The 25,334-nt window shown below is 34.2% G+C and overlaps 1 protein-coding gene across 1 annotated transcript in view; it reads right to left on the minus strand.

Moving 5' to 3' along the window:
• Positions 1–25,334, minus strand: part of vldlr (very low density lipoprotein receptor) — a 74,634-nt gene that overhangs the window by 48,230 nt on the left and 1,070 nt on the right. Inside the window, exons 2-3 of the mRNA XM_030149781.1 lie at positions 19,309–19,428; positions 11,622–11,744 (exon numbers count right to left, since the gene is read on the minus strand). Coding sequence (XP_030005641.1) covers positions 11,622–11,744; positions 19,309–19,428 — 243 coding nt within the window. The remainder of the gene's footprint in view (positions 1–11,621; positions 11,745–19,308; positions 19,429–25,334) is intronic.

A 25,334-nucleotide genomic window follows, 5' to 3' on the forward strand; every position in this document is an offset into this window, starting at 1 on the left:
GCCAGAAAAACAGTTATTGACGACTAAAGGAGTTCAATGACACAAACCAGAGCTTTATAGATGCACAGAAAATAAACCGAATATGGTCAACATTTTATCTGACCAGTTGGATTAAATGTGCTATTTTAACTGTAAACATGGACTTTATTTCTATTTTCTGACATATAGTGACCATCATTTTAATCATTACTGACCAAGGGTGTTCGAAAATATTGGTTCTACGATATATCACGATATTTCCTTTCACAATACTGTATGGATATTAAAAAGTACTATAACGACATTTTAGGTATTTATTCAAATGCAGATATGGCAGATTTTCATTTTTGTTTTTCTTTATCATTTATATCTTACTTATTATTAATTAATGCTGTTTTATTAAATATTGGTTATTTGAATCATCCTAAAAGCCCCTTTTTACTGTCTGAGAAGCAGATGGTAGTTCCTTTGGAAACTAGAAGAATTAGAAAAATTTTATGATATAACATTAGATCCTGTTCTGATCAAATATAAATGTATTTAGTATTTGTACATATTTCTGGTGTAATTCAATTATTCCAGGAAATAATCTTTAAAAAAAAACAAACAAAAAAATTGCCTTTTTAACAGAATCATGATACATCGAATCGTGATCCTAATATTGTGATGTGTATCATATTGCCAGATTCTTGCCGATACACACTCCTATTACTGATGGTAATCAGCTTCTGCATTATTACCCCCCCCCCCCCCCCCCCCGAAGGGGAGGCAAGGGCTATTGTTTTTGGTTCACTTTGTTTACACTTTAGCAGCAAAGCTATAAGTTGAATTCATACCAAATTGGGTTTATAGATTGCAAGTGACACAACATTAAATTTAATTAAATTTAATTAAATTAAAAAATAGATCTCATTACATATTGGGAAAATTAGGTCAAAGTTCAGTTTTTTTTAAATGAATTCTTAAAATCTTTTTTTCTCTCATTTACTTATAATGGGCAAAATTTCAAATGTCTATAAAAAGATCAATTTTGTTTCAATTTACTTCAAACTTGGCACATATGTGAGGCAATTGATATGATGACATCAGCTGGATCAATGCCAAATAAGCTACAACACGTGCGAGGAGCGGGGTTTGTTGTATCCAGAACCATTTGTTCTGTATTTGTTTTATGAAAGCATTTTTTTTTTTTTAATCTAAAATATTTATTGATTTTTCTGGTGTGAAGGAAAATATACAATACTAGTTCAACTGAAGACAATGTTTTTTAATAGAGGAAACAAACATCAAACTCCCAACAACCCAAAAAAAAATAAAAATAAAAATAAATAAATAAATTAAAAAAAACCAGAAAAACCTCCCTCCAACAGAAAGACAAGGAATTTATTTCTTTACTCCTCATTTTATTTGCTTTGAGCTAAAATCTGTTTTTATTAGCCTTCCAGTATCTGTGTGAGCAGATTATACACACTTTGCACTTAATATTAGAAAAGGTCATATTTTTATTTTTCACAATTTATATTTGGTCAAAATTCAAACGTTTATTTTTGCGTGATTTTTAAAATTCTGACTCATCCACTAAAAACAGCACACTGTAAACAATGGGAAACTACTACACTTGACACTTCAAGTGAATTCCATATGGACCAGATCCAGCCAAAGGGACCGTCAGTGTCATAAATTACAGTTTCTCCTGTCATTTCTCAAATAGGCTCATTTTTTAGCTTCAGAACTCTGTTTTATGGAACTGTTTACAAAAGTTCTGTATCACTTGTAGAAAAAGAAGATATAACTGATTATGTAAAGTTATACTTCTGACATATATGCAAATACACCATTTACTTTAATAATATTTGTTGAGACTCATATGTAAATGCACTATTTAATAATAATATTTGTTCTAGACTCATGTATGTAAATGCACTATTCACTTTAATAATATTTGTTCAGACTCATATGTAAATGGACAATTAACTTTAATCAGAGCTAAAGCCCTATGTTTCATTTCGATCCATTTATGATGAGAACTGCATGTTTTGGACATTTGGATAAAGTCAATAAAATGATGTACATTTTCAGTCCCTATGTCACGCAGCAGAAATTTAAGTATTTTTAGCCCATATTTAATTTCTGTCAATTGCACCATGTGTCATGTGACAGTACTTACTCACACCTGTTCATACATGTATTAAACACGTAGATCAGTTATTTAGTTTAAACACAGACACTACTGAACAGGACATGTGTCCCTGTGGTTCTGCTGGATCTGGACCATATATAACCAAACCTACTAAAGGAAAAACCAAAATGATACAGATCCTGTATCATTAAAATGCAAAAATCAATATTCCACTGGTGATCACAAAAGACCAGATGAATTGAGAAGCTGGAATCTGCTTCTATTTGGTAAATTCTCATTGAATAAACCAGCCCGTCTGTGTTTTAAGTCTAATATCCGGTGGAAGTTTGTGCAGCGTCATCTCAAACATGACCCTGAGCAGAGGGTTTTCATTATGCACACTCTTATCCTCACCATCTTCAGCCTGGACCAGATAACGAGGCGTTGGCGACTGCAGATAAAGCCGGAGTGAAAAGAAGCTCCTATAGATGTGAATTATTCACTGACAGACCATTACTCTTAATCCAGTTTACTGCATCGCTGCTCTGAGGTTTCCCTCAGGGTTTGGATCATCGTCATCCTTCTGAATATATAATATATTTATTTATTTATACTCATAGGGTTAATCCTCAAAACTCCAACACGGCTGTTATCCTTCATACGTGACAATCAATTCATGGATTTTACAGGTTAAAAAAATAAATAAATCACCATTAAGTTTGACCTCTGACCCCATGAGAAGAAGTAGCACAAACAAACATCTGACAGATGTTGAATAAAACCTGATTATTTTGGTCATTTTGTTGATCACTGCTCATTTTTGATCATCATCCACAGTTTGTTAGTTAATTTTTGTTAATTTTGTTTATTATTTTGGTTATTTTTACTCATTTTTGTTGCTTATTACCTCCGCCAGGAGGTATTGTGATCACTTTGCTTTGTGTGTTTGCGTGCGTGCGTGTTTGTTTGTTTGTTTGTTAGCAAGATAACTCAAAAAGTTATGGACAGATTTTCATTACATTTTCAGGAAATGTTGATACTGGCACAGTATTCTTCCCAAAGTTTTTCAGAATTTCTTTATGTTGTCCTCTGTTACTCACAATTATTCTACACGATATTCAAGCAAATTTTATCTTCCGTACAGCCGAGCTTCTGTCTGTCAGCATTCTCTAAAATATCAGCCCCAATATTTAGGCTACGCTGAAAAAAACAAAACAAAACAAAATGAAACAAAACAGTTTCCCAAACATAACAACTAAAAGAGCACACTGAACTCAAAGTAAAAATAATCAAACATTTATGAACCACAAAATGAATGATGAGTAGGGATGTAAGAAAATATCGGTTCTACTATATATTGCAATATTTCGTTTCACAATACTGTATCGATATTAAAAAGGACTGTATCGATATTTTTAGGTATTTATTGAAATGCAGATACACTGTTTTATTCAGTAATGTTCGTTCCTTTGTTGAGATTGAACTAAAATACTGTTCTGATGTTAGTTCTGAACTAATAGAATATGAACATTTGAACAGGATCTGAAACTGTAATGTCTGTAAAACATCATTTCAGTTCAAACACAGGAACATTTTGTGATACAGCATTAGATCCTGTTGTGATCAAATAAAAATGTGTTTAGTATTTGTGCAGATTTCTGGTGTAATTCAATTCTTCAAGGAAATAATCATTTAAAAAAGAAACAAAACTAATAAAAATGGCCTTTTTAACAGTATCGTGATAAAACGTATGGTGATTTGGGGTGAGTATTGGCAAGAATGTTTGTTTCTTTTTTTTTTTTTTTAAAGATTATTTCCTGGAAGAATTTAATTACACCAGAAATATGTACAAATACTAAACACATTTTTATTTGATCACAACAGGATCTAATGCTATATCACAAAATTTTTCTAATTCTCCTAGTTTCCAAAGGAACTACCATCTGCCTCTCAGACAGTACAAAGTGATTTTAGGATGCTTCAAATAACCATTATTTAATAAAACAGTGTTAAATAATAATAAGGTATACACAAAAAGAAATCCAAAAAACAAAAATGAACCACAACAATATCTGCATTTGAATAAATACCTAAAAATATCAATACAATATTGTGAATTGAAATATCGCAATATATTGCAGAACCGACATTTTCTAACACTCTTAATGGTGATCCCGGTATTGTGATTTGTATCGTATTGCCAGATTCTTGCCAGTACACAGCCCTAATGACAAGCCGAGATTTCCTTCATTATGGAGGATTAAAGTGTACCCTCACGTCCTTGTGGGATTCACTAGGTTTGATGCATACATTGGTCAGTTTTGCTCCACAGATGGTTTCATGGTCAATAAACAGCTGAGAGTGACCACTGACCATCACCTGATCCATGTAAACAAACCACAGATGGTTGAGTTAAAGCCTGGATTTAAGGAGAATAAACTGAAGAATGTGTCATCTGGACCGACCAGACTGAGGCTCAACCAAAACAGACCCAAACATTAAAAAAATAAATAAATAAATAAATAAATGAAAGAGTGTGGACGCTTGAACCCACAAAACCTTAACTCAACTCCAAACATCCAGTTCACATGATAAAACACTTGCATTCTGTCCTTAAAGCAGATTAACAGTGGCCGTTCCATACGTGTCCACACACACGCACTTTAAATTCCACTGCGGCTGCCAAGTCATGTGTAACAGCTGGTCAAACACAGCAGTGACGTAACAGATACAGGCCGAGACGGACGGCATGTACGCTCCAGCAGCCAAGACGGCAACGCAACGAGTGGACGTGGAGACCTTCAGGTGACCGCTCCAGTCCAAGTTCACATGGAAACTCCAACTGCATCACATTTACAGCCACATATTTACACACTGACATTTACTATAACCTTCCAGTATCCAGGTGTGCGCATTATGCACACTAGCACTTCAGGTTATCAAAAAAAAAAAAAAAAAATCATATTCCACACAATTTGTCTTAGGTCAGAATTCAAAAGGTGTTCATTTTTTGTAAGTTTTTTTTTTATTCTGATCCATCCACTACAACCATCCCATAATAAACAGTGTTAAATTCCTACACTAACACCCTTCTACCAAGTGAGTACAAAATACACACTGAAACATTTAATATTTAACATTGGACCTAGAATCAAAAATAATAACAGATATGAACCAATGTTAGTGTTAATCACTGACAGATGCCAGAATTAAACTAGAAGCACTCGGAGAGCGCAGACCTCCGCCAAGGCTGATCAGTCCCCCCCCCCATGGGCCCCCCCACCCCCGATCACCACCAAAATTTAATCATTTCTTCCTTATCCCATTTCCAACAAACCCTGAAAATTTCATCCAAATCTGTCCATAACTTTTTGAGTTATGTTGCACACTAACGGACAGACAAACAAACAAACAAACAAAAAACAAACAAACAGACAAACAAACAAACCCTGGCAAAAACATAACCTCCTTGGTGGAGGTAAACATAAAAAAAAACGTAAGAAATCCAATTTTTATGTAGAATATTGAAGAAAAAAGTTTATATAAAATATATGGTTTGTTTACAATCACAAACACAGCATTTAATGAGTTAATGAGTATTTGGTATTTTTTGTTTATGGCTCAAGTAGGGATGTAACGATTACCGGTATAACGATAAACCGCGGTAAAATTGCTAATGGTTAGTATTACCATTCGAATTTTTTTATTTTATTTTTTTGCACTGAAATTAAGTGTCTGAAATTTTTTTTGCACTGAAATTATCTGATTTTTTGTCTCTGAATTCAACTATGTTCATAAATTTAGAGCAAAAAAAATTCAGATGCAAAACATTCAAAAGCAAAAAATTCAGATGCAAAAAATTCAAAAGCAAAAAAATCCAGATGCACTGAAATTAAGTATCTGAATTTGTTTTTTGCACTGAAATTACCAGATTTTTTGTCTCTGAATTCAACTATGTTCATAAATTTAGAATTAAAAAAAATTCAGATGCAAAAAAATCAGATGCAAAACATTCAAAAGCAAAAAATTCGAAAGCAAAAAAAGACAAAAAAAAAAAAAAAAAAATCAGATGCCAAAAAATCAGATGCAAAGCCTTCAAAAGCAAAAAAATTCAGATCACACATCCGTGCTGACCATCTTCCTGCATCGGTGTCACATGACCACCCGAACATAACTCGATTGGCTGGCTGTCAGTTCGACTTGAGATAGAATCGATTGCTTGTCCTTGGTGTCCCGGATGAGCGATCTGAATTTTTTGCTTCAGAATTTTTTGCATCAGAATTTTTTTAAATTCTAAATTTATGAACATAGTTGAATTTAGAGACAAAAAATTCAGATACTTAATTTCAGTGCAAAAACATTCAGCACAAGAAATTCAATGGCTATTATAATTCAAAATCTGATGAGACAGATTGACTTCCATAGAAACTATAATAAACTTCTGTGGATTGACAGTTTGGTTACAGCGTGTACTGAGTGTCAGTCCACTTAAAAATCTTTCGGCACCAGTCAGTGTTTGAGGACACGCCTTCGTCGTCGCTCTGATGTTCGTCTCCACCTGAGGAGACGCCACAGTCCGTTTGTCTTCCCGACGGCGCAGAGGACGGGTTTGTCTCATTAAAAAAGCGACTTTAGGATGAAAGCCCTTGGTGTGTTTGATTCAGAGGCACCTTGTCGACTTCCACCAGTCTGAGCTCAGCGTCTTCCTTTAGTCCCGTTTCAGTCTGTTATTGATTTGACAGCGACGCCCACAGGGGACGGCCCTGCGATGCTTTTAAGTGTCTCTGCATCAGCATCAAATACGGATATAAAAACACGCCGACGGCCACGGATTCACTACGACTGGAAAACTGACGCAAACGGAAAGACTCCAGGACCGTTGACCTCCACGAACAGCCCTTCCCGTTTTTATTTTACACTTTCATTAACTCCTGAAGACCTAGAACTATTATTGACACGACCTCCACATTCATTTGTCTGAAGGGATTTATCACCATTTATTATTTTATCCACACTTTTCAGTGAGTCACCAGTATTTTCCTTTATTTAATTCACTGATCATGTAAATTCAAAGATTATTATTCTCTACAGGGTGGGGAAGCAAAATTTACAATGAACATTTGTTTTTTCTCAGCAGGCACTACGTCAATTGTTTCGAAACCAAACACATATTGATGTCATAATCACACCTAACACTATTATCCATACCTTTTCAGAAACTTTTGCCCATATGAGTAATCAGGAAAGCAAACGTCAAAGAGTGTGTGATTTGCTGAATGCACTCGTCACACCAAAGGAGAATTCAAAAATAGTTGGAGTGTCCATAAAGACTGTTTATAATGGAAAGAAGAGAATGACTATGAGCAAAACTATTACCAGAAAGTCTGGAAGATACTATTAAAGAAGAATGGGAGAAGTTGTCACCCCAATATTTGAGGAACACTTGCGCAAGTTTCAGGAAGCGTGTGAAGGCAGTTATTGAGAAAGAAGGAGGACACATAGAATAAAAACATTTTCTATTATGGACATTTTCTTGTGGCAAATAAATTCTCATGACTTTCAATAAACTAATTGGTCATACACTGTCTTTCAATCCCTGCCTCAAAATATTGTACATTTTGCTTCCCCACCCTGTATGTCAGGGGTGTCAAACTCATTTTAGTTCAGGGGCCAGATTCACCTAAATTTGATCTGAAGTGGGCCGAACTAGTAAAATAATAACACAATAATATAATAATATATAAATAATGCCAACTCCAAACTTTTCTCTGTTTTAGAGCGAAAAAGTAACTGTACATTATAAAAAGGTTTATATCTACAAACTATCCTTTTAAACAATGTGAATAACATGAAGAAACTGAAAAAAATAAGTGCAATTTTAACAATATTCTGCCTCATTTTATCATTTACACATGTTCATTATAACTTACAGATCACAGTGGATCTACAAATACACAAAACATTTAATAACAGACAGAATACTGTTAAAACTGTACTTACTTCTCTTAAGACATTTCAGGTTATTCGCATTTTTTGCAAAATTATACTTTATTTCAGTGTAAATACATGAAAATATTTACATTTACAAAAAGAAACATTTGGAGTTGTCATTATTTATAGATTATTATGATAGTATTTTACTGGTCTGACCCACTTGAGATTGAATTGGTCTGAATGTGGAACCTGAACTAAAAGGATAATTAATATCTTAGTGTTATTTTCGCATTTCACAAATTCATCCCCAGGGCCGGACTGGACCCTTTGGTGGGCATGATTTTGGCTCTCGGGCCGCATGTTTGACACCTGTGATCTATATGGACACGTTGAATTTATGTGTTTCTTTTCTAACAGGGGTCTGGGATACAAAACAATAATGATTAGTGTCAGAATATAGTTTTATATTATGGGATAACTCTCAAAGCATTGGTTCATCTGGTTTTAATTATGACCCCGCCCCCTGAAGGGGAGGCAAGAGGTACTGATTTTGGTTCGGTTTCTTTGTTTGTTAACACTTCAGCAGCAAAACTACTGGTTAAATACATACCAGATTGGGTTTATAGATTACCAGTGACCCAGAATAGATGTGGTTACATTTTGGGAAAAGTAGGTCAAAGTTAAATTTTTGAATTTCTAAAATGTTTTTCTTGCTCTGACAAAATAATTTTCTTTCACATCTAACCATCTACTTTCTTCACAGCTCACTGAGGAAGAAAAATCTACCATTAAACTTTAAGGAAATATTGATGTTTTTATTTCAAATCATCATGAACAGGAACATCTGACAGCTGATGTGTCCCAATATTTATGTGCATATAGTTTATAAACATCAATATTTCCTTACAGTTTAATGGTAGATTTTTCTTCCTCAGTCAGATGTGATCAAAGTAGATGGTTAGTTCTGGTAGAGAATTATTATTGACGGCCAGAGCAGGAAAAATATTTTAGAAGTTTAGAGGACGAACATTCAAAATCAGTCGTGGATAAAAAATAAATAAATATATAAAGATCAATGTTGATATAAATTCAATCAAAACCATCTCTGAGTCGTTTTGGAAACAAAGGTAATAATTTAAACCAAACTAATGAAGGCACTGATATTTATCCCATAATATAAAACTATATTCTGACATTAGTCCTTATTGTTTTGTATCCCAGACCCCAGTTGGAAAAGAAACACCTGGATTCAACATGTCCACATACTTTTGTCCATATTGTGTATCTTAAATCAGAATAGAGAAAAGTGACTTGACTAAAAATGTAAATCATTAACTGAACATAAATCAATCGTTTCCAACCACCGTCATGCCAACAACTATTTTGCAGTGGCTTCCAAATTATTTTTTCTCTACATTAAACCTTTTATAAGTGATTTATCACCATTTATTCTAACATTATCCTGTGTTTTATACATTTTTCTGTGTAAATTTGATCAGTTTTTTGTTAGTTTTGTGCATTATTGTGTTCATCTTCTTACTTTAATTTATTATTTAGATTATTTTATGTTCATTCTTTGGTTCATTTTGTTGATAATTTAGTTTATTTTGTTGATAATTGTATTTGTCCATTAATTTGTCCACTTTATTTATTGTGACAACTTCAAAATCATTTTTTCTCTACCTTTAATGTGAATTTATCACCATTTATTACAATATTATATTAATGTTTGTCACTGCATCTATATTTTGTTCATTATTCTCTCATTTAACATGGTATTTTGTTGATTTTGGTGTTTGTTTTGTTCACTTTTGTCCTTTTCATGAATTATTTTACACATTTTGTTACTCATTTTGTCACTGCATCTATATTTTGTTCATCTTCTTACTTAATTTATTACTTAGATAATTTTATGTTCATTCTTTGGTTTATTTTGTTGATAATTTAGTTTATTTTGCTGATAATTTTGTTTGTCCATTAATTTGTCCATTTTATTTATTGTGACAACTTTCAAATTATTTTTTCTCTACCTTTAAATGTGATTTATCACCATTCATTACAATATTATCCACTGCATTTTTTCCATTTTTCAGCATAAATCATCTAATTTTCTATATTTAATTCACTGATCCTGTAGATGTTCACTTAAGCTTAAAGTAAATTCAACAGTTTTTACATCAAAACCAGAGAAACCTTGCATTTTTCAGAAAAACACATCAGTCTAAATGTTTCTGGAGTTAAGTTTCTGTGCAAACATTGAACTCATTGTCAGGAAACAAAAATGTAAAACTGTTAAAGGTCACAGCCCTGAAAGTAAAACTCTACATGTACAGTATGTGTTCTACTTGTTCTGCAGGGGATGAAATCAACACTTTTGCCCAAAATGTCTCAAATGTTTATTTCCTGACAAACTGAACAGAATGAACTGTACACACTGTTCATTCTTTTACCCATTTTTAGTTCATTTTGATGCTAATGTTGTAGAGTTTTGTTCACTATTTCAATTAGTTCATTTCATTCATTAATCCTTCATTTAAAATGCGATTTTGTTTCATTTGGTGCTTTTTTTGTTCATTTTATCCTTTTCATGGATTATTTTGTTACTTATTTTGTCATTGCATAGATATTTGGTTCATTATTCTTCCATTTAATACGCTGTTCTGTTAATATTGGTGCTTGTTTTGTTCACTTTTGTTCTTTTAATTTATTATTTTGTTATTAATTTTGTCATTTATGTTGCCACTGTATAGATTAATTTGCTTGTTTTATTGCAACTGTAGCATTTTGTTCATTCTTTATTTAATTTAGAGAATTTTCATTATTTATTTTGATCATTAATCCTTCATCCAATATGCTATTTTGTTGATTTTGGTGTTTGTTTTGTTTATTTTTGTTCTTTTCATGAATTATTTCACATATTTTGAGACTCATTTTGTCACTGCATCTATATTTTGTTCATTATTCTCCCATTTAACGTGGTATTTTGTTGATTTTGGCGTTTGTTTTGTTCATTTTTGTCTTTTTCATGAATTATTTCACACATTTTGTTATTCATTTTGTAACCTCATCTAGATTATGTTCATTATTCTCCCATTTAACATGGCATTTTGTTGATTTTGGTTCTTGTTATTTTCCATTTTTGTCCTTTTCATGAATTATTTTGCACCTTTTGTTACATATTTTGTCACTGCATCAATATTTTGTTCATTATCCTCCCATTTAACATGGTATTTTGTTGATTTTGGTGCTTGTTTTGTCCATTTTTGTCTTTTCATGAATTATTTTACACATTTTGTTACATATTTTGTCACTGCATCTATATTTTGTTCATTATTCTCCCATTTAACATGGTATTTTTTTGATTTTAGTGCTTATTTTGTCCTTTTCATAGATTATTTTGCGTATTTTGTTACCAATTTTGTCACTGCATCTATATTTTGTTCATTATTCTCCCATTTAACATGGAATTTTGTTGATTTTGGTGCTTATTTTGTTAATTTTTGTCCTTATCATGGATTATTTTGCTGATTATCTGTTCACTTTGGTTCTTGTTTTGTTCCTTCTTGACTTTATTTTGGCGTTTACTCACGGCAGATCTCCATGCTCTCGTCGGATCCGTCCTCGCAGTCGGGTTCGCCGTCGCAGTGCCACCTCTTGGGGACACACTGTCCATTACGACACACGAAGTCCACCTCCGCACACGTCTTTTTCACTGCAGAAAGACACGGATCATTACGTGAGGAAACGCAGCTTCATGTCCATTAATAAACCATGTCACATAAAGAACAGGGCCATGTTAACTCAGCTCATGAATATGAAATACAGCTCTGAACATTTCTTCTTTCTGTGGTGAAAAGGTCACGGCTTTGCATCGAGCTGCGTCCTGATTAAACCAAGAACAGCCTGAAAACAAAGTCACAACTTCCCTGTGGAGAACTCAGTTATTTGAACTTGGAGTTGAAGACAGAGACAACAGGTGAAGGTGCTTTTAAAGAACTATTCCAATGATTTTATTCAGGTTCGACGACTGATGCTTTTACTGTTGATTAACAGTTATTCACTCAATAAAATGGTCTAAGTCACTGGTTCCAACCTTTTTTGGCTCATGACCCCATTTTAATGTCACAAATTTCTGGTGACCCCAGACATTCAAAATGGAGAGAAATTTTTTTGTTAAAATTAATTTGTTTTCGATCATGTAATAGTTTGCTATGCAATGTTGCAAATAATCGTTAATTTTATATGGAATTTAGTCTATATAATGTATATTATTGTGGATGGACACAGAAAATCCAGGTGTAGATTACTGCACAAAGGGAGAATTGGATTTTCCTTTGTCAGGATCTGTCCAGTCAGTCCAGCTGTGATTTACAAGGAGGACAATTAATACTGAACAAACAAGAACTCAAACTATGAATTATGGAAGAGCTGCAGCATCTGAAACTGACCACAATGAACATTTGACACAGAAACAGAACCACAGTGCTGCAGTTTCACAACCACAGTTTGTCTGCTATGGATTGGGATTGTCTCTGTCAACTCAACATATATTTTTTATTAGTAATTTTTTTATTTTTATCCATTACTAGAAATTTCAGGTAACCCCATTTGGATTCCAGGCGACCCCACGGTTGATAAACACTGGTCTAAGTGTTTGCCAAAGCCCAAAATAACTGTCTGATCCATTACCAAAACATTAAGTTTACCCTCAGAGGAGAAGAGAAACCAAGAATGTTCAACCAACGAAGATGCAATCCGAGAATTTTAGGTCCTGATCAGTCGAAGTGTTTCAAGTCCAGACTCGATCTATGAACCGGTTTAAACTTTACAGATAATCTGGGCTGAACATCGACCAAACCGGCCTTGAATTGTCTGGAAAGAATCAGGCCCAAAATCTGGATATTTAACCTCCAGCGTGGGGCCAGATTTAGAACATCCCATGGACTTCAGGATGTGGATATGAAAGACACACACAAAACTAATTCAATTAAAGTGACTTTATCAGTGATCAATAGAAGCTATATTGATATCTGTAACCATTTACATGTCATAAATCATCAACATATGGACCATTAGAAGGAAGAGACCATTTTTAACATAGAAAAAAAAGCAAAAATCTAAATTTGTCAAAACAAACTTTGTGGATCTTGTCCCAAAGAAGATGCATATAAAAATAGAACTGAATCCAACCAGTAGTTTCAGAGAAGAAGGTGTTTGAAGGAGGACGCCGCCGGTCACAATAACTCATGACCTATCGGTGAGCTAATAAAAACTGATAGACTTAAAAAAGATCATCTAAACCCTGTGGCTTCCTCCGTCCAGTGACATAATAACTCACACATACTAATTAAAGCACTAAACCCTGACCTTGTACAGTTTGCCAGTCAGCGTTCTCACAGGTATGAATTCTGCTTCTATATTTTACACCGTTTTTTTCTCCCAGACTATTGAACAGTGCCAAGGCTGAGCTTTAAAATGAGGCTCAAACTGCCGTACAACGCATAAGAATTCATCTGAACATGGTGATGACAGTCAAAGCCACTCAGGCGTTGAATATGGAGCGCTGACGGTGGATAAACTCACTCATATTCCAGAGGATCTGTCACAATTATAGTTTTATCTTTCCTCTTCCTGTGAGTCTAAAAACCCTGGATTGAGTCGATCATCATCTTTGTGATACCTGAGGCGTGACTGATCATTCAGCTTCATTAGAAAACAGGAAAAAGGTCAAAGGATCCTGGACCCAACCTGAAGTAAATTACAGCTGTATCCTCCTGTGAACTGGTTAAGTGTCAGTTTAGATCCACAGCATTCCAGTTTCTAATACATGGGGTCTAATGACAAGATGTTTTGGTTTAAAAAAGGTTCTGAAAGTGTTATCGTTTTCATGCTTTTGTCTCTCTTTTTTTTTTTTTTTTTTTTTTTTTTTAAACCTCTTTTTTACCTGACGTCCATAAAACAGAAGTTTAGACTATTACACATTGAATACTCATGTTTTATATGTGTATCAAATGCATTTTTCTGGTGCTATTTAAGCTCCCACCACATGACATGTATGGTTCTAAGTGTCTCCTTTTGCAAAATCATTTTTATGTCCCACAGTAAAAAGGGTGTTAGAAAATATCCATTCCGCAATATATCGCAATATTTCATTTCACAATACTGTATCGATATTAAAAAGTACTGTATCAATATTTTTAGGTATTTATTCAAATGCAGAGATGGCGAAGGTTCATTTTTCTTTTTCTTTATATCTTATTTATTATTATTTAACACTGTTTTACTAAATAATAGTTATTTGAAGCATCCTAAAAGCACGTTTTACTGTCTGAGCGGCAGATGGTAGTTCATTTGTTGGGATTGAACTAAAATACTGTTCTGATGTTAGTTCTGAACTAATAGAATATGAACGTTTGAACAGGATCTGAAACTGGAATGTCTCTAAAACAGAATTTCAGTTTAAACACAGGAACATTTTGTGGTATAACATTAGATCCTTTTCTGATCAAATAAAAATGTGTTTAGTATTTGTGCAGATTTCTGGTGTAATTCAATTCTTCAAGGAAATGATCACTTAAAAAAAAGAAACAAATAAAAAATTGCCTTTTTTGACAGTGTCATGATATATTGTATCATGATCCTAGTACTGTGATTTGAATCGTGTCGCGAGATTCTTGCCGATACACAGCCCTAACGGTAAACTGAAAACAAGACACTGGGAACGAGGATAGTTTAACATATTCTGACATATTACAAGTCAAACAGATCAAACACAGAAACCAAGATATACACCAGTCAGATATAACATTCTGACAATAGCTGCTTTTCCACTGATCCTCAAATTGCATGAATCTAACTTCATATAAAAATTTACCTGATGGAAAAAAACAATTCTCACTTCCACAACTCTCGTTTTTCCATTAAAAGTTTTTGCGCTAGCAAGAGGTATTTTTTTGGGTGTAGCGAAATTGGTATATCACACAAAACTGCAATGGGAAGACCTTTTTGTGCAACTAGAGTCACATGAACAAAAAATACGGATGTTGATGGACGCTACAGCAAGAGAAGAAGAGTTTTAAAAGAAACATGGTGCAGTATGTGTGGACACACCATGAAGCCCGGTCATTTTTTAACTTAGTAGGAGATAGACGGGTAATATATAATAATAATAATAATAATAATAATAATAATAATAATAATAATAATAATAATAATAATAATAATAATAATAATAATGAATATATCTGTAAATCAACACCATATTTACGTTTGGCACCATGTTTATGGAATGATGTCTCGTGTCATCTCGTGATAATAAATAAACAAATCATTGCACTTGTGATTTAATGGAAAAACCCACATTACGTACTTCTGTTTTTTCAACATTTACTAAATATCGGTACAGTTTTGCGCAGATGTCCAATGGAAAAGTGATCGTGTTTCACGGTTTCAGCTTTAGGGTAAAGCTGAGAGAGGCTAATAGAGTTAGCATGAGGACTTAGAAATAACAGGAGACAGCTGCTGTTGAGAGACAGTCATGTGACCTCCATCGTTGGAGGTCAAGGTCTACTGATGCTTTACTGGTCATATTTGAACCCTTTAAGACTACATGCATCTCCTGTGACACATTTTGTATTTTATGACATTCAATTCATTGACGGATGTTACAACAAGAGAAGAAGAAGAGTTTTACAAGAAACATGGTGCGTTCTGTGTGGACACACTAGGAAACCACATCATTTTTTAACCCTTTCATGCCTGAATTTTGAGAACCATAATCAAGATTTTTTTCGCCGACTGTTATTATTCCTCTTTAGGCATGAAAAAAACAGCGATTTATTTTTTTATTTATTTATTTTTATCAACCTATTTTTCATGGAACTGCAAAAATATCCACTCAGCTGGACACCATGAGTTGGATTTTTGAAGCAAAGAAACATGCATTTACTGATATATTGTGTGAAAACTATGAAATACATTTTTTATTGCTGCTAATCTGATGTTCTGTCACATTTAACATACTCTAATATTAGTTATTACTCATATTATGGAGATGATATGCAAAAAAAAAAAAATCTTTTCTTTAAAAAAAACCCCTGTTAATTACAGTCTCATAACAATAACAAGGAATTGATTTACACTAAAACATGTTACTGCAGATCAAGTTTATCAAGTACAGCAAAGTTACAGCGATGCTATGAATTACAGTGTATGGGATGATACATAACTGTACACTGTGTTGGCCGATATAGAACTAAAACAATAAAATCCATTAATATACAAGAGAACAGCAGTAGAATAATTGTCCACTGTAGTGACCACAATGCATGAAAGGGTTAATTTAGTAGGAGATAGAGGGGTAATATATAATAATAATAATAATAATAATAATAATAATATCTGTAAATCAACACAATATTTACGTTTGGCACCATGTTTATAGAATGACTTCTTGTATCATCTGGACCCATTTTAACAAAATAATATCAACACTTCTGTCAGCGTCACAATATTATGGCTGATCAGTGTATCAATAATAAAAGAATTCAGACTGAAAAGGCAGATTCAGGGCTAAATAAAACCTTCTGAACCTCAACAGAATCAGACCTAAAGCTCAGTCAGAATGTGCAGCATCATAGAACCGTTGGGTGTAAATATTTCCTCTCTCACATTAATAAATGTACATATTAATCTGTTCCATCCTTTTAGGGCAGGATCCTCTAAATTGGGTCTTTATCAGGATTTGTGTGTCCCCATTGGCCTGCAGTGATATCATCATCATCATCGTCGTCGTCGTCCCTCCCTCTCCTCCTCTTCCTCATCCCTCCCTCCCTCCCTCTGGTCGCATCTGACCCAGATAAGACGAGGGACAAAAGAAAAAGGAAAGATCTGAGATATTGGACACGTATACACGCTTATAACTCCATATTTAGCTCTGCTCCTTCCCATCACCAGGTCACATCCATCCCAGAGGATTGTGGGAAACTAATAGAGCTGCTCCGACAAGAGCGAGTCACAAGATGTCAACTATAACACTTTCTTTGTCTCAGTTTTCAGCTCTGACTATTCACTCGACTCCACAGATTCCATTTACATAAGTCAGTATTCTACAGTTTTACAAATGAACGCAGCTTCATGTGACGGATCTAAGAAAAAGTTCTGACGTCCTGAGCAAGTAAGACCTGGACCACCTCAGGATACCTGTGTTAACCCTATAAGGACTAGCATTATAAACAGGATGCCCAGATTCATTTTAGAGCTGAAACGATTAATTAATTAGGTGCTTGAAGCCAATGCAAAAATTCACGATTCGATTAATCGACTTAAATTGATTGACGGGAAATATTCTATTGCAGTTTTCCTGAATTGAAGCTTCTGTGTGCATCACAATAAGTGTCCGTGTGAAACACAACAGTGGAACTAATGTTTAACAGCAGAGAAGTGAATGGTGATGGAGATCACATGACCTTCTCTCAACAGCAGCTGTCGCCTGTTATTTCTAAGTCCTCATGCTAACTATTAGCCTCTCTCAGCTTTACCCTGAAGCTGAAACTGAGAAACACAAGTTGCTTTTCCGTTGGACATCTGCGCAAAACTTTACCGATATTTACTAAATGTAAAAAAAAAACAAACAAAAAAAAAAAACCAGAAGTGCGTAATGCTGGGTTTTCCATTAAATTACAAATGTGATGATTTGTTTATTATCATGAGATGGCTTGAGAAGTCATTACATACACATGGTGATGAACATAAATATTGTGTTGATTTACAGATATATTCATTATTATCATTATTATAATTATTATTATTCATTACCCTTCTAATTTGAACTAAATTAAAAAATGATTGGGTTTCCTGGTGTGTCCACATATACTGCACCATGTTTCTTTTAACACTCTTCGCTTGTTGTAACATCCGTCAACATCTTTTTTTTATTTTCATTTTTTTATTCACATGACTAGTTGCACAAAAAGGTCTTTCCATTGCAGCTTTGCATGATATACCATTTGCGCCCCCCCCAAAAAAAAAAAACAAAAAACACCTCTTGCCAGTGCAAAAACTTTTTATCGAAAAATGACAGTTTTGGCAAAACTGTTGTTTCCCATTAGGTAAACTTTAATACACAGGTTATATTCGCGCAATTTGAGGGTCAATGGAAAAGTGACTTACGATGAGTTTAATGCTTTTCTTTGCTGAACAAACCTCCAATACACAGATGTGGAGTAGGAGACGGTCTGGTCAATGTGGTTAAGAGATATTTCATGACCTTTTGAAGAATGATCATGGTCTGATTAATTTTTTTCGCTTCTATAACATTTAAGCAGTTACAACAACAGGTTTACTCTGGTTTCTGATGGCTTGGGCTGCCATATTTGATGAGAAAGTCTACACTTTGCATCATGATGGAAACTGCATGTATATTCATGGTGTTACAATATTAATAATTACAGTCAAAAACACCGCTAAAATGCTGCTAAAAGTAAAAAAGTCTTCTACCTCTCCCTCACAGACTGCACTCTGCTGCTCTCTGCTCCGCCCACTTCCACCCCTCTCCCTTAGCCGATGCAGACCTCTACTCTAAAGTGTTATAGACCAACAGAAAGAACCCAACCTCAGAAAAAAGATGACGTTTGGTTTTAGTCGATAGTGTCAACGGTTCAAGAGTTACATCATTTGAATGGTGTCAAATGCAGAAAAGTGTCACTGGTAGGGGTGTAAGAAAATATCGGTTCTGCAATATATCGTGATATTTCATTTCACAATACTGTATTGACATTAAAAAGTACTGTATCGATATTTTTAGGTATTTATTCAAATGCAGATATTATAGATGTTCACTTTTAAATTTTTGTTTATATTTTATTTAACACTCTTTTATTCAATAATGTTTGTTCCTTTGTTGGGATTGAACTAAAATACTGTTCTGATGTTAGTTCTGAACATGAACATGATCTTAAACTGTAATGTCTGTAAAACATAATTTAGGTTTTAACACAGAAACATATGTGATATAACATTAGACCCTGTTCTGATCAAATAAAAATGTGTTTAGTATTTGTACATATTTCTGGCTTAATTAAATTCTTCAAAGGAAATAATCATTTAAAAAAGAAAAAAACAAAACAATCGCCTTTTTAACAGTATCATGATATATTGCGATATATATCGTATTGTGATCCTAGTATTGTGATTTGTATTGTATCACCAGACTCTTGCCGATACACAGCCCTAGTCACCGGTGACACACAGGGTCTTAAAAGAGCTGAACGTCTTACCGCAGGAGTTCTCATCGCTGCCGTCGGTGCAGTCCTCGTCGCCGTCGCACTGCCAGACGGACGGGATGCAGCGACCGTTTCCACACTGAAACTGGCTGGTTTCACATTCTGTCTTCGTACCTGCACAGAAAAAACACAACACAGGGCATGAGTCCAATCCCTCCGCCTTCCTAATCACCGGTTAGTCTTTGTTTAGGTGCCATTTCCTTCCTGTTTTGTCCCCATTGTGCTGTAATTCCAGTATAAAATCGTTTTTAGCTGAATGAGCAGGTTGGATCAGCACCAAAACCGTAGATTTGGCATCGTACTACACCTGTTTTTTTTTTTTTTTTTTCTATTTTCGCTCAACTGCCAGATGTTACAAGTGAGTATTTTCATATTTATAGACAAATGAAGTAACACTAAAAAAAAAAAAAAACAACAGCCACAGGGAAAATTTTAATTCAAGCCCTAATCATCACCGAGGGGACAGATTCTAATATGCTTTGTTTATCAACTGTACACGTTTGATATTTACAAAAGAGCAAATCATTTTCATGTACAACTGCCAAATACCTGTTGAATCCAATCGTATGACTCAACAAGTGTAGCACAATATTTTTCATTCAAATTAAGGTAGAAAAATAATAATTAAAAAAAAAAAAAAAACAGCTTCTCTTATGTAAATATAAAAACAATAGATCATCTATTACAAAGAAGGCATTGCACAGAATGAAATAAAATATCAAAATTTTCAATTAAGGAATGACATTGACAAAATGAATTAAAAAAAACAAAAAAAAACAAAAAAAAAACAAACAAACAAATAAATTACACATGTGGTAACTAGTACATGGTCCACAAACATCCTTCATCATCTGCAAGTTTGTGTTTAGTTTTTGGACATAATCAATGAAAGGTCTCCATATTATTACAAACATTTGTTTTTTTCGATTTCAGTATAGGCTATGTCACAGGTGTCAAACATGCGGCCCGAGTGCCAAATCCGGCCCGCCAAAGGCTCCAATCTGGCCCCTAGGATGAATTTGTGAAGTGCAAAAATTACACTGAAGAAATTAACAATCAACACTGTAAAAATCATTTTATTTCAGGTTCCATACATACACATATAAACCAATTAGATCTCCATTGGGTCAGACCAGAAAAATACTGTCATAATATCCTATAAATGACAACTGCAGATTTTATCTTTGTTTTAATGTAAAATAAAAGTAAAATTACATGAAAATGTTTACATTAACAAAGTATCCTTTCACAAAAAATGTGAATAACCTGAAGAAATATGAACAAGGTGAAATATCTTGAGAAAAGTAAATGCAATTTTATCAATATTATGTGTATTTGTAATTGTAATGTAAGCTATAATGCCCATGTGTAAATGATAAACTGATAAACTGAGGCAGAATATTGTTAAAATTGCACTTGTTTTTCTTAAGACATTTCAAGTTGTTCACGTTATCCAGATTGTTAAGGAAATGATGTAGATGTAAACATTATCTTAATGTAATTTTACTTTTTTCACTGGTATTCTTTTACTGGTCCAGCCCACTTCAGATCATATTGGGGTGAATGTGGAACTGAACTAAAATGAGTTTGACACCCCTGGGCTATATGTCATTGTTTGAAGAGCAAGGTTTGTTAACAAATGTTTTTTACTGCAATTTTCCATCTAAATGTCACTGGACACCCACTATATTTCTGGCTGTTTAAATATTTTATTACTTACGATTTTTTATAAGTTTCATAATAAACTTTATGCACCAGATTCAGGAAAAACAATGAATACATCTTTATTTTCAGTGTCACAAGAACAATGAGAATAGGTTTAGTAGCAGATTGAAGTGTAAGAAGACTGTATATATAACTATCACACAAAAATATACACTGAAAACGTACAAACCTACAAAGAAATACAAAAATACACAAATGACGTTAATCTCCCAACACTACAACTACAAATGTTCCCATGATGTAACCATAGTACGCCTTCATATTTTAGTATTAAAAAAACAAGGACTTCCATTCACAAAATCACCTCCTTTATCTGAGGAGCAGATGTTTCCACATTTCTGATCTGGGAAACATCCTCCCAACACCAGAAAATCTCATTACTTGACAGAGCGTGCAGTTCTGAAACAACCACCACAACATTTGTTCTGTTAAATCTTGCAACATCTGCAGTGAACATAGTTGTGTGGCAGCGCTGTGAGCGGCCTGTTCCATCCCAAAATAACACTGGCTGACCTTGAAGCTCACTTTAGTCTGGACCGACTCTACTCACGAGGCAAGTGGAGCAAACATGATCGAAATGTACAGCAGAGCCCCGCCGCTCTCAAAGGTCGACAGTTAAACCTGCGCTGAAACGTCGCACACCGGTGTTTAACATGTTACACTGGATTTACCAAGGACAGGGTTTAAAGTGGGTCAACAGCTGCTTAAGGGAAGGACGCAAAACACCACCCATGTTCAACCAAGAAACCACTGCCAACAGCTGATTCAATGACATTACGTCAACTCTGACCTGTCCGATTCATCAGAAATCCCAGATACGTCAGGGTTCCTACAGGTTTCTACCAAGGTTACCATCGTTAACGAAAACTAACGAAATGACCCAAACTAGAATTGAAAAAACACTTTCATTAACTGAAATAAATAAAAACTATAATTAAAAGAAAAAACGATAACTAACTGAAACTGTATTGTGTGTTTACAAAACTAACTAAAACGGATAAAAATTCTGGATAAAATTCCCTTCGTTTTCATCTTTGTCTACATTGGATTGATACGAAAGCAATTTATTTCACTCTAGCAATTTTAGCTAGCGGCACCATATGATATTTAACAGTCTGTCACTTGTGTTCATTTGTGGTTTCCAGTCATCTTCTGGTCCCCACTTTACCTGGAAACATGGAGACTAAAGTTGGGAGAAAGCAGCAGAGTCCTGTCTGGGATTTATTTGAATATGACGACAGAGAAGAAGAGAAAAGAGACGACTAAACTAAAATTAATACTAAAACTAAACTAAAACTAAGCATTTAGAAAAAAATGAAAACCAATAAAAACTATCAAACCTGCTCTAAAGACCAATTAAAACTAACTGAATTAGAGAAAAAAAAAAAAAAAAAAAAAAAAAAAAAAAGAGTCAAAACTAAATGAAACTAAACTATAATGAAAAATCCAAAACTATTAGAACCTTGGTTTCTACAAGTAGAATTTAAGACTTTTTCAGACCTCTTTAAGACTACTTAGAACTAGGGGTGCAACAGTACATGTCCCTCACAGTTCGGTATGAGCGTGTACCACAGTACGGCTCATTTGTCATTTTCAAATGACATTTCCGGATAACTCGCGGTTATATTGGAAGACGACTGCCTTAAAGAATTCTACTGTCATTGGCTGGAGACGGACGTGGTGAAGTCCGACTCGAGCTGGATGTGGAGCACATCCCTTCTACTTCCAAATACCCTTCTCAATATGAACATTAGTAGGGCTGTGTATTGGCAAGAATCTGGCAATTCGATACAAATCACAATACTAGGATCATGATACATATATCATGATACTGTTGAAAAGGCAATTTGTTTGTTTCTTTTTTTCAAATGACTATTTCCTTGAAGAACTGGATTACACCCGAATTATGCACAAATACTAAACACATTTTTATTTGATCAGAACAGGATCCGATGCCATGTCACAAAATTTTCCTCTGTTAAAACTTAAATCATGTTTTACAGACATTACATTTCAATTCTGCTCAATTTTCATATTCTATTAGTTCATAACTAACATCATAACATTATTTTAGTTCAATCCCAACAAAAGGAACTACCATCTACGTCTCAGAAAGTAAAAAGTGCTTTTAGGATGCTTCAAATAACCATTATTTAATAAAATAGTGTTAAATAATAAATAAAATATGAACAATAAGAAAAACAAAAAATGAACCTCCGTCATATCTGCATTTGAATAAATACCTAAAAATATCCATACAGTACTTTTTAATATCAATACCGTATTGTGAAAAGAAATATCGTGATATATTGCAGAACCAATATTTTCTAACACCCCTACTCTCGACAGTGTTTTAGGACAAAAACTGGCCTTAGTTTACAGAGACTGTCCTGAACATTTTAGTATAAAATAGCTGGATATTGTGTTATTTACAGGTACCTTACAAAGGTGAATTAAACCAAGTATGTAAAAACTGAGAACATACCCTCGGAGCTCTGAGGGATAAGATGGCCTTTAGTTGAGTTAAGCAGAAATGCCTGTGTATTTAATGTGCACACTGAGTGAACAGAGGACTGACTGTGGATTGAAACTAAAGAATGAATCATTCTTTGTGTCACAGGAAAAACCTGATGATCTTAAACTCAATAATCTACAAATAAAAACAGTCTCCAGTGTCCCTGTAAGTCAGAGTCTGTTCTATGTGGATCAGAACCAGCTGAATGTGTGAGGTTGTCAGGTTCTGTTCTGTGTTCCAGTCCTGGTTCTGTTCTGTGTTCCAGTCCTGGTTCTGTTCTGTGTTCCAGTCCTGGTTCTGTTCTATGTTCCAGTCCTGGTTCTGTTCTGTGTTCCAGTCCTGCGGTCTGGATGCACATCAATCTAACTGTAGAAGTGCGTGGGACTTTCACTGGACTCAGTTACTTCAATCACAGTCCATATATGACCTCTATCAGTGATCAATAGGAACTAGAGTGATATTTTTAACCATTCACATGTATAAACCATCAAATATGGACCAGTGTTTTTCAACCTTGAGGTCGGGACCCCACGTGGGGTCCCTGAAATTTCTAGTAATTGATTAAAAACATTCTAATAAAAAAAATTTATGGTGAGTTGACAGAGACGATTCCAATCCATAACAAACTGTGGTTGTGAAACTGCAGCACTGTGGTTCTGTTCATCTGTCAAATGTTCATTGTGGTCAGTTTCAGATGCTGCAGCTCTTTCATAATTCATAGTTTCAGTTCTTGTTTGTTCAGTATTAATTGTCCTCCTTGTAAATCACAGCTGGACTGACTGTACATATCCTGACCAAGGAAAATCACATTCTCCCTTTGTGCAGTATCTACACCTGGATTCACTGCTCCGTCCAGAATAATATACATTATATAGACTAAATGTCCTCTAAAATTAACCTTTATTTGAAACATAGTATAGCAAACTATTACATGATCAAAATCTAATTAATTTTAGCCAAAAAAAAAAATTCCGTTCTGAATGTCTGGGTCACCAGAAATTTGGGATGTTAAAATGGGGTCAAGAGCCCAAAAAAAGTTTGGAAACCACTGATAAGGAGAACAATAATAGTAACAATAATAATAATAATGATAATAATAATAAAATAAAATCTGTGTTATAAAAGCCAAGTGGCCTGTGTGTGTGTGTGTGTGTGTGTGTGTACGCATGCATCTGGAATCACACTAATCCGTACACAGCTGACTGCTGCAGTTTGTCATACTTAAGGATTTTTGGTCAAGAAACAGTCCAGTGAAAACAGTAAGTTGATGGGACCAATAGTTTGGGAGGATATTAGTAACTTTTGAATACAATATCCTTACAATCACATTGCTATGCCCAGAACGCTTTGGCGGTGCCTGCTGGACAAATGCGGTACAGCATGCACGAATACACACCAGCATAAGAACGACCACACCTAGAACCTCTGGACCCACACAGGTCAACGCACTAGTAATTAATATTTCAAAAATTCGCCAAACATGTAAAAATCTAAATTTCCAAAAACTTTTTACAGTATTTGGAGTAGGGATGTAACAATATGAAAATTTCATATCACGGTTATTGTGACCAAAATTATCACGTTATCATTATCGCGGTATTGTTGAAATTGTGTTAAAAATGTTCAAGTAGTACTAATACACACACTGAGATAATTTAACCAAGTTGTATTTTAAAAAAACAAACAAACAAACCACAAAATAATTGGTACAATGTACCTTCTGTTGCAGAAACATTCAAATATTAACCCTTAGTGGTCTGAGCCTATTTTGTCTGTTTTT

Source organism: Sphaeramia orbicularis, chromosome 12 (assembly GCF_902148855.1).
Source record: "Sphaeramia orbicularis chromosome 12, fSphaOr1.1, whole genome shotgun sequence".
NCBI lineage: Eukaryota > Metazoa > Chordata > Actinopteri > Kurtiformes > Apogonidae > Sphaeramia > Sphaeramia orbicularis.